Here is a 16,003-nt window from a genome sequence, read left to right as displayed (position 1 = left end):
ATTTGCATTACTTTCTACGCACGATTAACAAAATGACTTAAATTATTCGGTAGTAAAAAGATCCTGTTGTAAAGTAAATCACACATAATTATTTTAAATATATTATATTTATTAACTATTATTATATTGTATGGCAAATATATCTATACAACTTGAAACGATAATAGCAACGACAGCTAGGAGGTGTCGTTGAGATTATCGTAAAAGTGACGTTTGACTATTTTGTCAAATTCGAATATTCGTTTCTGACATTTTCAACTAAGAGTAGGGTTAGAACCGATAATACCGATTGTTTCGTTCGTTCAATCATCGTTTCGACATTGAATACGATGTAACTAAGAGTAGGATTTGACACGACTAATGCCACGATATATCGAATATCGATTTTAGGAGTAGGCCTTCAGCTTGTAGTAGCTGACACATTGTCCGCATCGACGCTATAAAGCAGGAAATGTACTATGCCTGCATCTCTTATATTATTCATAAATGAAAATTTGAATTAAATCTTACAATAATAATTCGGTTGTTTTTGCGTTTTGCTCAAAAATAATGAAAGTAAGTTTTTACATTCGCTATTGTTTGTAGACCACACAGAAAGTGTTCTTTAAAAAAATGTATAGTTTTAACTTTCTTAAGATTTTAGTATATGCGTATAGATAATTAGGGCTGCACTTAGGGGTGAGTCAATACTACGAGTAAGGTGTCGTAGGTCGTCACATCTGTCATGATTGAGTTTTTTTTTAATGATAATAAGGGACGAGACGAGCAGGACGTTCAGCTGATGGTAATTGATACGCCATGCCCATTACAATGCAGTGCCGCTCAGGATTCTCAAAAAACCCAAAAATTAGCTTAACTGAGCAGCACTACAATTGCGCTCGTCACCTTGAGACATAAGATGTTAAGCCTCATTTGCCCAGTAATTTCACTAGCTACGGCGCCCTTCAGACCAAAACACAGTAATGCTTACACAATAATGCTTCACGGCAGAAATAGGCGCCGTTGTGGTACCCATAATCTAGCCGGCATCCTGTGCAAAGGAGCCTCCCACTGGTAAAGTATGAATGAGTCACGTAATATGTCTTTCATTTGAATAACAAGTATAGATTCTGAAAGACTATGCCATCCCGAAAATTTTAATGTATACACAATGTAATACATACATATAAGGATGACTTCGGAGTATGTTTTTTTATATGAAAAAAAATTGTCTGTCTGTTTACAACCTCCCAAGAGGATGAACCCATTTTGATGAAAGTTTCACGGGCAGACAGCTCAAGGACTAAGGCTTCTATTATTACAGAAATAGTAGAGTTAATAAATTTTTAAATTTATGAAACAGAGTATTCTATTTATAAAGAAAATATTATAGAGTAATTTATTAACATACTGTGTATATGCAGTAATATAAAATATATTACAGTATACCGTGCTTGCTGACCAAATCACGCACGTGAAGGAAAACTCTACACTTAATGCAACAAAGAGTATAATAATACACGAAGCTGGATCTTAACGTAGAGTATACAGGTGTAACTATTTAGTATGAACAGGCAAATATTCCCATTCACCCCAAATCAATAACTTTAAAAAAAAATTAGAGCGACGTCCTTGTTGTGCGATACAATAATGACCTTTCTACTAATCTCATACGAAATATACGGGAGTGTTTATTATCACAATATTGGATACTTCTCGTTTGGTTTTTAAAAAGTTATTGGTGTCATTTCACTGGTAACGTACTTTCGATATGAGTTAATTTATTTTTATATCTGTAATAGTTCCGGAATAATCGACTGGTCACACTTAATTATTACATCCTGTATAACTATTGAGTATTTAGTCAAATAATAGTGTTTGTCTGGTTGGAATGGAGCACACAATTTATTAATAATAAAAGCCATTTTATTGCACTACTAGAAAATAATAAACTTGTGAATTATATGAGGGATGTCAACACTGACAACCTTGAGTAGGTTTTTTTTTAATAATTATGACGATGAATTATATACATAAAGGGAAACTATTACAATTTACAACCGTAAATCAAAATGATATATAGATAATATATATATTGGAAAATATTAAAACAAAACACGTAAAATTAACTTTTATTATTACTCAGTACTAAAATAATGAGAAGAAGACTGAATAGACTATATATACATAAATGTACACTGGATGTCATACAAAACTCAGCCTTATTTCCTATAGGACAAATACAACTTTCAACCACACATTAGATTATTGACTTGTTATTTTCTGCATTTCGAAAATGTACGTGGTGGAGGTTAGGGGGTTATTTTGTCAATATTTGGCCCTAAAGTCTATAAAAACAATTTGGACAAAATAAGCAAAATCATCCAGCATTTTGACGAAATAAAATGTATTCATAATAATAATAATAATAAATCAGAAATAGTCAATTAATTCTATTATTACGAAATCTGATTTACTGGTCACATTGTCATGCAAACGAAAACTACTCGGTCAAGTCGCACCTGCTTGTTGCTTATAAAGTTTACGAGGACTTTATATATTCATACTGAATAACCTACATATACATATATGTACACTGGTTGTCTTACAAATCTCAGCCTTATTTCCTATCAGACAAAGTCCACAATCACTTCATGTGTATCTGCACATACGAGGAGGCAGTATCTGCTCGCCTCCACTTGAGCCAAGCAGCCACCTCCGGGTCGGAACGGTCACCTCGAGCCTCCAGCTGCTGGTAGTACGCCTCACGGATGATTCGGAATGCGTCTACACTCCTGTATGGTAGTTTTGTTACCGGGTCTATGTAGCGAGCTGGTAATCTGTGAATAAAAACAAAATGTAATTAATTTGTTATTTTAAGTCATATTATCTCACTTCTGGGATTAATAATATAAATTAAATTTCTAACCAAAACTGAGGAACGATGAGGAACACGAACCCGCGCCCCTGGGATTCCTTGGGGTGAGAGACGACTAAAGAGTTTCCCAATGCTGCGCCTGCAAATCCTATATCACCCTGAGCTTGGTTAGTGACCTTGCCTACTGGAGCTAGAGGTCACGGGTTCGAATCCCGGTAGTTGCAATCATTTTTATGATGAATATGAATGTTTGTTTCCAAGTCATGGATGTTTATTTGTATTTATGTATGTTAAAGTAAGTATATTATATTAAATATATCGTTGTCTTGTGCCCATAGTACAGGCTATTATTATTATTATTATATCTTTAATAAGATCACAAGTTAGTAGGAACATTGGTGAGGTGGCAATATTGCCCCAAACGATCTGGTAAAACTGCACCTACATAGTATAGTTCTAGTGCTGATAAATTATGAGCGCTGTCTAACTTTATGGGGTGCATACGTGTATTATTAGGAAACTTGCCTATCGGAACCTACAAAAACATCACAGTATTGAAATAGGAATCACTAAAAGCTTACTTAGTAACTGCACACAACATTTCTCTTCGCTTCCTCGGTTTGGATTTGGGGAAGCACATGTTGAATGCCTTGTCCTTTATGTCATTTTCAAATGACAGAAGCGTTCTCTCATAGTACGTCACATTTGACTTTGGTTTCGGTTTCTGTTCCGGTTTCCTGTAATACAAACAAAATACGATATTTGCAACTTCATTTAATCAGTATTAATTAACGTCCAACGTTAAAGTTTAAGTAAGTTTCTATGACTAATAAATTTCTATGATGTACGCCACTTCTTTCAGTGGGTCCCAAAATATATGCATTCTCTATACAAATTTTCAAACCGCAATAACTTTTGAATGAATTAACCGAACTAAGAACTTCGTAGTAATTCCGAAAAAACACTTTTATCGGTTTTCTTTCGTTCACGATATCTCTCTGACGAATCAACCAATATTGACCGACATGGCGGCGATCGACGTGGGTTTTTTTTACTTTAAAAGCTGACTAGTTTTGGGAGCTGATCTGTAAAGCCGAAAAAAGACATTTCTTAAAATATACCGGTCCGAAACGGTCCAAATAGTATCAAAATCTAAGTTTGGCCAAGCCCTTTCAAACAGCGCCAACCGGTCAAACCCAGTTAATATAGGATGTTTACATCCTTACACACACACACACACATGCATACAGACATAGTGACACCCTCAATTCGGTTTTTGCAAAACGGAATCAAACAAATAACTTCCCGTTTTTTGAAAATTTTCAATTTTCATATCAGGAAGTTCAAAAAAAAATATTACCATGGTGATTTGTCCACATAATATATTGCTCATTCTTCTTAGTTCAGAGACATTTTAATACTAAATGGGTGGTCAATTCTAAATTTTAAAAAGTAGTTTCGAAATCTTATCATTAATTAAAATATTTGATTTTGGATTTAAATTTACAAGGACAAAATATGTGAAGAGTACTTTGTACATGGTCTAGGTAGAAGAAAAATAAATTTGATATTTTGTGTCAAGGTAGAAAATTTATTATTTATCATGCTACGTAATAAATTTCTGAACAACCAATAATTTTAGGTTTTTTTGTATCATTAATATGATTAGGTTTATTCTCAAAGGGACGACTATTAAATATACTAACCCATATATATTATAACAATTCTGAACACCGTTAATGCTTTAAAACTACTAAATCCCCTATAAATTTTACATACAAAATCCATGTCTGTCTCAGATTGATAAATGTAATTTTAGTTAAATAAGAACTTGTAATAATCTGTTTTGAAAAGAGCAACCTAAGTTTCTTGCTCGTTCTTCTCCAAAGAAATGTGTCTTCCGAATTAGCTGTAGTATATTTTTTTTATGGAATAGGAGGACAAACGAGCGTACGGGTCACCTGGTGTTAAGTGATCACCGCCGCCCACATTCTCTTGCAACACCAGAGGAATCACAAGGTGTACGCGCTTTTTTTGAAGGTACCCATGTCGTATTGTCCCGGAAACACCGCTAAATAAATAAAATAAAATATGATAAATGTAATGTAATTTTCGTACGAAAAAAAATATTTTATGATTTGATTTAACTTCATACATGATACATAAAAATGTGAGAGATTGCCATACTAACACTTTCACATCTTCCACATTAATTTCTTCATCGGGTCCAACAACATCAATATCTATTTTAGTATGCTCTGGTTTATCACTTTCTTCATTGCTTGCATCTGGTGTTGGTTCACTAGCTGTGTTTGCATCACTCAGACTAATTTCTGGTAAAAAAATACATTTTTAATTTATACACAATTGGTTAGTTGGTCACTGACCTGTATAAATACCACTGGATAGTCTGTTCCGTATGTTTAACGGCAATTTTTTGAAGCGACACTCGCGAGCGTCCAGAGAACTTATTTTTACGTATAACACAAATAGCTGCGAAGGAACATACATAACTCTGAAGTATTTTTGAATTTTCAATTAATTTTATTCGTTTTTTGTGTTATTTATAGGTACTTCAAGAATGAACATAATAAATTACACATTTTTTTTAAATAGTTTCCCACTATCTATCGATGTTTGCTGAAGTTGTCGTCACTAGTTTTAATCGACCTGTATAGCCGAGTGGTTAGCTATCCTACCTACTGAGCTAGAGGTCCCGGGTTCGAATCCCGGTAGGTGCAAGCATTTATATGATGAATATGGATGTTTGTTTCCGAGTCATGGATGTTTAAATGTATTTATGTATGTTTATATGAATTTATGTATGTTTATTTGAATTTATGTATGTTTAAGTAAGTATATTGTATTAAATATATTATTATCTTGTAACCCATAACACAGGCTATATATGCTTAACTTGGGGCAAGATAATTTGTGTAAAAAGTGTGTAAATATTATTATTATTACTAGTTTTAGTATCGCAGACTCTCGCTACATGACCAACAGCACCAAAATGGCAAATATCAAACAGTCACAAATGCACTTTGACAGCCGCCAGTCCAGTTGTATATAGAGGTCAGTGATTCTCCTTATATGCTTGAGTAGACAACTTTAATTAGTATCTCTGATTAGTGGAAATATATTTGAAAGCATAGGAATTATTTTCCCAAAATTCATTCCATTGGAATACTTTTTTACTTAAATAAAAGCACTTTCACTACTTCGGATACAATTGGGGCACTGAGAAAGAAAAACGGCACAGGAAACATTCCAAGTTTTCTTCTTTTGCTCTCTTTCTAAGAAAAATACAATTTATACAATAAGTATATTGTATAATCAATAATATTTTGTGCTACAATTATTTATACATCTAATTTAAGCTTATCTTTTCCAAACATGGTGAATTTATTATGTAAAATGTATTTTTGGTGATATTATTGATTTATATTTTAAAACAACATTAGTTATTAGGAAACAGAAAAGGACTGAAATTTATAATTTATTCTTACCCTCTTCTCTATTTAAATCATTACTTAAGTTCAGATCAGCTGTTTGCTTTTGATCTGTCTCTACAGACACGGGTACTGCAAATGATTGAAATCTGAAAACAATAGTGTAAGTACTATAAAATATACTAGGGCCAACAAGAAGAGATAAAAAATATAAACAAATTCCGATAGAAAGCGATTATTATCCCACTCCCTATCAATCATACTAAGTAATGGCGTCAGTTGGACTACGATAGCTGCTGTTATTGCTTCGTGCTACAGGAAAGCAGACAGTACCCAAGTTGTCAACATTTTGCTCGCCATTATTTGGTACTGGAAAGTCCAAAATGTTAAGTACTTGTGATAGAAGTAACAGTCACATGCACAAACACTTTAAGGTTGCTAATTGTAAAGTACTTTGGTTACAACACAAAGCTATCATGAATTATTGAATAATTCTTTACTGGTTAGGTGATACACAACATGTAGCTGTAATTTATATAAAAACTATGTTCCTAATGTGGTTTTATTGCATTCACCTTTTATTAGGTATTCATTGGTTATTTCAAAGATAACCTTTTCAATTTAACCCCATTAAAATCTGACTAACCTTTTGTGGTTATAATATCAGTATAACTAGTAGTTCAGTATTTTTTTGAATTAAAAATAATCGACGAGACGAAGAGGACATTCAGCTGATGGTAAGTGATACGCCCTGCCCATTACAATGTCGAGTCGCTCAGGATTATTGAAAAGCCCAAAAATTCTGCGCAGCACTACAACTGCGCTCGTCACCATGAGACATAAGTTGTCAAGTCTCATTTACCCAGTAATTTCACTAGCTACGGCGCCCTTCTGACCGAATCACAGTAATGCTTACACATTACTGCTTCACAGCAAAAATAGTAGCCGTTGTAGTACCCATAATCTAGCCTGCAACCGAGCCTCCCACTGGTATATGATATATATTATATACCGTATACGATCAATATATTTTTATCAAAAATCCCTACACATAGGTACATAAGATCTTGTATACCTGATGATTGGTCCAGTGATTGTTTTTTTTATCGGCCTAATTTTTTTTCTTTCTTGCTCACTCTGTTCAAATCTTTCTGAAAATAGGAAATTTGTGTTTAAATGAAGGAACAAGTATATATATTCTTTTGTTTCTTGTCTTAGTACTGTAGCTCAATTTTCACATTTGATATATCTTTTCCTATAAACATTTTCAATTGGTTGGAAAATTAGGTATATACTTTATGTCTGGCAATAATTCAAAATTATGTGGCAATCTTGTAGGTATTAATTAATAAGTCATGCCCTTAAATTAATGAAGATACTTTATCATGTTCATTAGCATTTATTTTTAATGTAAAGAGGTGATTCACAAACCGGAGACAGTGTACCTATGCACACTTTATAAACTCTAACCATCATCCCAAACCATCCTGAAGCATTTTTCTGCCACCAAGAAGTGATAGCATTTTGATTTTTAAGGGAGCAGCAGATAGTGAAATTACTTGGTCATAGAGTCTTAACCATCTTATATATCTAGTTGACTATAACCAATATCTGTGTGCTGCTCATTCATGCTAATATTATAAATGTGAATGTTAGTTTGTTTGTTATGCTATCATGCCTAAACAACAAACAATTTTGATGAAATTTAGTACAGAGAAAGACTAGAACTTTGAAAGCTACCTTGAACAAGAGGTTTGGAGGGGATGAAATAGTGGGTGGAAGTTTGTACGGAAGTTTGTCATTATCAAAGATGCCACCATGAAACTTTGCATTTAGGTACTTGATAAGAAATAAATAAATATATGTTCTAGTGTTTTTGAAATTTCAACCTGTAAAGGGTTGAAATAAGGATGAAAGTTAAAAAAAATAATGCTCAAAAGTATCTAACAGTTGTAGGTAGTTTAAGAAAAAAAAATGGGAAACTTTGTGGCGAGTATCAAACCCGCAAAATTTCACCTGTATTTTTAGTACAGCAAAATTTGTCAGCTAACAATTGCTAATTTTATTCTAATAAGTTTATCCATACCCAAACTCTTGAGATTCTCTTTTTCTGTAGTCAATGCCTCTTCCAAACGCTCTTGTTGTGTGAGTACTTTTTCTTCAACCCTTTTAGGTTTCTTTTTTTGTAACTCTGACCTAATTTTGATCCTTTTAAGTGTCTCAGCAGACTTCACAGCTGTACTTTGTCGTATGGACTTCCTCTCTAGAAATTAAGTGACATATAAAAACTAGAAGAACAATGTTATAATGAAAATCAAGTCATACAACAATACAATTAAAACCACATCATAGAATTTTCAAATCTGAGCACTAAAACTAACTAACCTGTGGATGGATCAAAATCTTTTTCATTAATTTGTACATCTTTAGTGTCTTTTGGTTTAGGTTCCCTTGGCTTTTTCACGACTTTCTTTTTTACTCCAGCTGATTTACGTTTCTGGTTTGGATCCTATTGAATATAAAAAGCAAAGTATTGTTAATTAAACATTTTTTTGTGAAAGAATGACATGATAACCAGATGACCACCTGCTAATTATCACAATATAGTTATTGAACATTTGTGTAACTCAAAGATCTAATTGAAATTTATACCTATGACTGAGCCAAGTGCTATGGTGAGTACATTAAAAAAAGTATAGATAATAGAGTTTTACTGAATGTGTGTTGTTTTAAGTTAAGGAATGAAACATGTTAATTTAATCATCACTATTTTATTTCATAGTTCTATTATAAATTAGTAATAAGTTGAAAAAATTATAGTGTTGGTTTTAACACCATTGAATTTTAGCACCCATAAGCACTGCAATATACTTGTTATCCCACTATCACCCTTATCAGATAGCACTTATGCCACACTAAGGGTTGACAATGGCGATGGCAAATCTAATTTAACTCGGACAGCAACCAGTCTCAGCGGTGAGTGACACTCAATAGTTCTTTCTTGCCAAGATCAGTTAGCGGCAAACATTATAAAATTATATTGAGAAGATTTAGCAAGAAAATCAAATATGCTCTTTTAATATCATTGCCTACAAATAGCTGTACTATCTAATAATTAATAACACTAGACAGAGTAATGCAATATCCTCAGAATTTTTATCAAATTTTACTCATGTATAGCTTTCCCTAGAAAATTGTAACACAATTGGCACACTAATAAAGACATACTTGACACCTTGGGAATGGAGTGATTGCTACCAGGGTCTTTCATGAGCATAACACATCCCACTCAATGAATCTCTTATGCTCATTCTTCTCAATTAGCTTTGCTTCAATTTCGATATCCAATTTTCTATACAAATACTTAATTTGGTGATGATTAACAAAGTTATCAAACCTCAATTTAATTCTGAAACTTTACTTACTTTATATGCTGTTGTGCTGACTTTTTTCTTTTCTTTATTCTCATCTTCATGATCAGAAACAAGCTCATCATTCTCATCTATATCAAAATCAGAATCTACAACATCATCTGCCTCTTTTTCTTCTCTGAAAAAAAAATGAAAAAGCACTTATATGTTTAATGAAGTAATTGATTATGTACCTTAATAAAACTGTAAGTAAGCAAATAACTTATCCTATTAAGCAACAAGAGGAAATTACCAGAACTCCAACCTTAATTATTCCACACCATGCTAGCAATAGCAACTTAAGTAAAATATTAGGGCCTCATCCTTGGTTAAATTCAATTTAACAAATAGGTTGATGTCATACCACAAAAAAAGCTTGTATGCTTTTTACTAGTATGAAACAATAGGTGGTAAAATACAGTATCAAAATAAAAAAGACGTAGATGCATCATCAAACAGCCTTTATGCAGAGGACAATAACTACAGCAAGTGCATGAGTATGCTGTGTAGGTGAATAATGGATACATGTACACTTACAGCAATTGAAAATGATAGCCGAAGTTGAAGTAAGACGAACTGACACACAAAATGGCACAATAAACAGGCTTAGTGCCGTAAATAGACCAGCAAAGGAAAGGACTGTATAATTTATAACCTACTATTTTTCAGGAAAATTGTACTTGAGTAAGACACTTGTTATAAGATTATTAATATGATAAATTATCCAAACCAATCGATAATACTTGATATCATAATTATTAATTGCCAGTATTGTTTTGTTGAACTGCTTTCGGGCAAAACTGCTTTTTGTATTAGGGAAATCTTATTCGATTTAACTACTCACATATAATCGTTGTCTTCCTCTGTCTCTTGGAAGCCGCCATAGGTAGTCTTATAAAAATCATCTTCTTCTTCCTCATTGAGAAGTTTAGCCATGCGATTACCGGCGTTGGCTCGACGTTCCCTGTTAGCCATCGTTGAGATTTTAAAACGAGCCTAGTAATAAAACGAAATTTTTAACCGTAACGACAATAGGACTGCCTGGTTAAGATTTATTTTCTTGTATCTGTCGAAAAATAATAATGAATGTAATGTTTACAATTGTACACAGTAACAGTATTTTCACTATTTAGTATTTATTTTATATTTACATCGATCCTCTTTGACAACACTCAATTTTTTTTTTTTTTAAATATATTAATTCGTTCTTTCGAACAGGCTATAGCCAGGGGCCTTACTGCCTTGTCGTTAGTATTTTCATTTCTTTGGTATTTATTATTTTCACTATTTTGTTTTACAAAAAGTCCAATCCAGTTTTCTCATTTCATCTTACATTATTTCCATTTTCCTTTTCCAATTATGTATATTCGATAGCGAATATTTATAGTAGTTTCTTTCATCAAATCCAATCCAGTCTTAAAGTCATCAGTTATTTTACCATTTCCGTTAATGTATAATTCTCTAAAGAATATTTTCCATATTTTCCTTTTAGTAAGTCCAAATCCAGTAATATAGTCCCTAATAATTTTCCCCTTTTCTTAAAGTCAAATCCAGTGTAATTTGCATAACTTTTTAGAATAATACCTACCTATTTACATTATCTGTTCAGTTCGCGAATTGCGCTATGCTATTACTAGTTGTATATGTACGATTTATAACGTATTTACATAATTATAAACAAATTTACAACGTATGTATCTACAAATTACAATGTATTTACAGTACTACATACAAATTTATACAAGGACATATAAGTTGATGTGTCCTTTAATAGATCTATTACTGAGAGCGGGATTATATTGGGTGCACCATATATTTCCAGTAGCTCATCCATCAGCACAAGGCGCTGTATGCCAAAGGACGAACAATCAAAAAAGATGTGATCCAGAGACTGATCTTGTTGCTTATTACAATGGTCACAAAAAGGAGAGGAGACAATTTTTTTGCGATGAAGATGAAAATTCAATCGATAGTGACCAATACGCATTCGTGTTATTGTAGTATAGAACTTTCTGTGAGCGTTATTTTTAAACTTACAAAACCAGGGTGTGCTATTAACGGGATTATCTAACAAAGTATACGAATGAGCCTTATTTTCAACTTCTGTACAATTGTACCAATATCTTCCCCAAAGAAGAGTCATACGCTGTTTTAGATTACTTATTATATCTGTATATGGTATGTTAATGTCTAGATCTTTGCAATCAGGATATAGGGATAGATCGGATATATTAATGATAGTTCTAGCTAGAAAATCAGCGCTTTCGTTTCCTGCTACTCCTATATGGGACGGGACCCAAACGAAATCCACTTTAATATCGATTAAACATAGTTCGAACCACAATTCCTTTATAGCAAAAATGATGTAATTGATGTTAGCACTCATTTTGTTATTTGACAAACTTTTTAACACACTCATACTATCACTAACTATTACCCACTTCTTATTAAGTTGATTTTGTTTCTTAATATGCTTTAAAGCAAAAAGAATAGCGACGGCTTCAGCAGTAAAAATACTGGCATATCTATTAATCTTAAAGCCAATACCCTTCCTAATTTCAGGAAGGTAGATTGCAAAAGAAACATTATTGTTTTTTGCGCCATCCGTATAAACAAATTTACAATTAGACCATTCTGACAATAATACATGAACCTCCTCTTTTGAAGTTAAATTTGGATCTATTACAACATTAATTGCAGAATATTTACATCGAAAAGAACCTGCATGGCAGGGAAGTATATCATTATTCCGATGAATATTTAAATCTTGTAGAAATTTAAAAAATGAAGAAAAATCCTGCAAGATAAACAACTGTCTCTGAAATGAAGACGATTGATAAGCAATAAGATTCTTAAGAAGATTGTTCGTCGGCAAGCTATAGAGCTTTAAAATAAATCTTTCTTTAAGATAACTAAATCTAATACACAAAGGAGGAAGGTTGGCCTCGATTTGCATAGCAGCTATTGGGCTAGTTTTAAGTGCACCCAATATTGTACGCATACATTTATTTTGTATTTTATCCAGACTATTAACAATTTTGCTGTCTGCGGCGAAACAATGAAAGCCATATTCAAAATGACTACGAATAAGCGATTTATACAAAATTAACAATATTTTAGGGTCCGCTCCCCACGACGTTGCACACAAAGATTTTAATACATTATAAGCTTTATTCGCTTTAATTATAACACTATCTGTATATTTTTTCCAAGACAGTTTTGGAGTAAATGTTACACCTAGAAATTTTATGTCACATGAAATAGGCAGTGGAATGCCATTGTATAAAATGGGAGGCAATATGATGCGTTTACGACCAATCACAAAGACTTTTGATTTGGTTGGATTTACATTTAAATTAAGATAAGAAAAGTATTGATATAAATTTACAAGTGCTTTATTAATAGAAGCGGCTAAATTAATCAGATCAACTCCCGATACATAGACGACTAAGTCATCTGCATACTGTAGGTTTACTATATTTGGCCCCAAAATAAGGTTCAATCGTCTTATGTACATAATAAAAATTAAAGGAGACAATATTCCCCCCTGACAAACACCTAGAGAAGAGAGTCGTGGTCCATACAAATGTTTATTAAATTTTACATATACTTTTCTGTCAGTCAAAAAGGATTGCATCCAATTTATTATTTTACCTGGTATCCCTAACATTGATAACTCGTCACAAAGCACGGCAATATTTACACTATTGAAGGCACCTGAGATGTCAAAAAATACAGACAAAAGATACTGATTACTTGCTAAACATTGATGCGCATCAAGCTGTAACTGCGCTATACTCTCCCTAGAAGACCGACCTTTGCGAAAACCAAACTGATTATTAGGCAAAAGACAATTTTGTTCTATAAAGAACTCGAGACGTTGTTTTAGAAGCTGCTCAAATATCTTCCCAACACAAGACGTGAGAGCTATAGGTCTATAAGAGTCAGGTAACATTTTATTTTTGTCTGGCTTTAAAACTGGGATTAAACAGTCTGTTTTCCATTCTGCAGGAATAGTATTCTCCTTCCATAGGCGATTAAGATTATTTAAAAAGATGTTGAGACTGTGGCAATTAAGTTTTTTGAGTAAAATATATGGAATGGTATCAAGACCGAAAGATGTATCTCTTCTAGTAAATAAAGCGCATTTTAGTTCTTGTAAAGAAAAAGGCTCTATCAAATATTTATTACTATCATTAACAACATTTACATAGTTAGTTAACTCATTTGATACAAAGTCAGAAGTATACTTTTGTAGAAAATCTGGAATCCAACTATCATTCAACACACTGTCAGGAATGTAAGTTTTGTTAAATTTGCGCATGTATTTCCAAATTGAAGACAAAGGAGTACAACGATTAAATGAATTGCACAAGCCTATCCAGCTATTTCTTCTTTCACTTTTTAAGATAAGTTTTTTTAAAGCCCGCAATCTCTTAAACTCCACATAATTTTCATCAGTGGAGTTGTTTTTAAAATTAATGTAACCATTTTTAGCATTTAAAACTGCTTCTGTACACCTCTGATTCCACCAAGGCGACCAAGGATATTTAAAAGATTTTTGTGAACAAGAACTAGTAGCATTATTACTATTAGAACTTTTGGAAAACAGACAGCTAGGGATTGACTGCTTGGCAGCAGAAAGTAAAATATTACAAAAGGAATTAAAAGCATCTATTGAAGATAAAGTGTCAAATTTAACATCATCCAAATAAGAAACAACTAAGTTACTATACATATTCCAATTCACCTGCTTATAATTAGGGTGAGTGGGCAAATGTAGATTATTACATAATGTGTTTTGCAAACTAATACTATCACTACTTACTGCCATTTTTATTATTACAGGGAGATGATAACTACTGCCCAGAGGACTGTCAATAACTGACCAGTCACATAAAAGAGCCAAAGATGGAGTTACCAAAGTCAAGTCAAGAGCATTAGGACGCCAAGATGGAGATCCTATTGTGGTAGCTTGACCATTATTCAGAATAACAAGACCATTCTCATCTATAACCTCTAAAACATCTTTACCTCGAGGCAATGTATCAACACATCCCCACAACATGTGATGAGCATTGAAATCACCTGCAAATATCATTGGCTCTGGAATGGACTTAATTAAACTGTTTAAATTGTTTTTATTAAATGGAGGATTTGAATTGGAAGGACTGTAAAAACTCACAATACTCAGTTCTTTGTTATTAATTTTAATTTTAATGCAAACATTTTGTAGAGCACTATCATAATATGTATTTATGTTAGAAAATGTGATATTATTATGAATAAAAATTGCTACACCATTGTGTTTATTACCACAATCATTCCTTATTGTGTTATAGCCTTTTATTAAAAAATACTGATGTGGTTTTAACCAAGTTTCCGAAATTATAGCAATATGGATATGATTTGATGATAAAAACCTTGTAAAAATAAGCCTATTACTAATAATACTTTGAGCGTTCCACTGCACTATATTCAATGTATCCATAATAACAATTAACTAGGTGTCTTTTTTCTAAAAGTGTTATTCAGAATTTCCTTAATACTATTTGAATTTATAGTTAACTTATCTTTATTTGTACAAATTTGTAAAACTGCTTCAACCAAGAGGTTCATAAATTTGTCAGATTTTATAAGATTGCTCAGGTGTGTGTCAATATACTTTGAGTTTAATTGAGGGAAAGCAGATTCATTGAAGAGATCTGAGTATCTAACACTACGGGACTTCACTTTGTTTTCTTCAATTTTTTGTTTTTTCAGAGGACAGGTAGATGAGATAGCTATGTGATCTCTACCACAGTTGGCACATTTTGTTAAAGTTTTTGGACACATTTTAAAATTGTGATTGTCAGAACATATGGAACAAACTTCATTGTTTCTACAAAATTTAGCAATATGGCCAAATTTCATACAGCGTAGACACTGTTTAATAGGGGGTACATATACATTAACCTCATGCCTCCAGTGATCAAGTGTTACATACTCAGGTAACAACGTTGATGCAAATGTGACTGCAACAGTTTGCGTTGGAACAAAGGAGACAACACCCTGTGGGTCCTTTACTCGCCGCATGAACCTTCTCACAGCAATAACTTTTTTACTCAATGCAATTAATTGATGAATTTTTTTGTTGGAGTAATCAGTGGGAACAGAAGTAAGAACTCCAGTGACCTCCGTTTCAGAAGCCGGAATTGAGGCAACCATATCCAACTCGCTAAGTAACTTTTCATTTTTTAAAAATACATTCGCATTGTTAGGCAGGTCACAGGTAACACCAACTT

At 32.8% G+C, this 16,003-nt stretch overlaps 1 protein-coding gene across 2 annotated transcripts; it reads right to left on the bottom strand.

Annotated features, from left to right (window-relative positions):
- Nucleotides 1–2,099: 2,099 nt before the first annotated feature.
- LOC126976133 (vacuolar protein sorting-associated protein 72 homolog) lies at nt 2,100–10,895 on the bottom strand. Of its 2 annotated transcripts, XM_050824335.1 has the most exons (10): nt 10,871–10,895; nt 10,564–10,785; nt 9,735–9,858; nt 8,695–8,818; nt 8,396–8,572; nt 7,385–7,460; nt 6,367–6,458; nt 5,049–5,190; nt 3,439–3,594; nt 2,100–2,819 (listed from the first exon to the last, which is right to left on the bottom strand). In XM_050824335.1, the coding sequence occupies exons 2-10, from the start codon at nt 10,692–10,694 to the stop codon at nt 2,627–2,629; spliced, it is 1,215 nt and encodes a 404-aa protein (XP_050680292.1). In that variant the 5' UTR covers nt 10,695–10,785; nt 10,871–10,895; the 3' UTR covers nt 2,100–2,626. The 2 variants fall into 2 exon arrangements, with proteins under 2 accessions (XP_050680292.1, XP_050680291.1); XM_050824334.1 differs by lacking the exon at nt 10,871–10,895 and having other exon boundaries at nt 10,564–10,864.
- Between the last annotated feature and the right edge of the window lie 5,108 nt (nt 10,896–16,003).

This window comes from Leptidea sinapis, chromosome 39 (genome assembly GCF_905404315.1).
Source record: "Leptidea sinapis chromosome 39, ilLepSina1.1, whole genome shotgun sequence".
In the NCBI taxonomy this organism is placed as follows: Eukaryota; Metazoa; Arthropoda; class Insecta; order Lepidoptera; family Pieridae; genus Leptidea; species Leptidea sinapis.
This window is presented reverse-complemented; position numbering and strand designations above follow the sequence as displayed.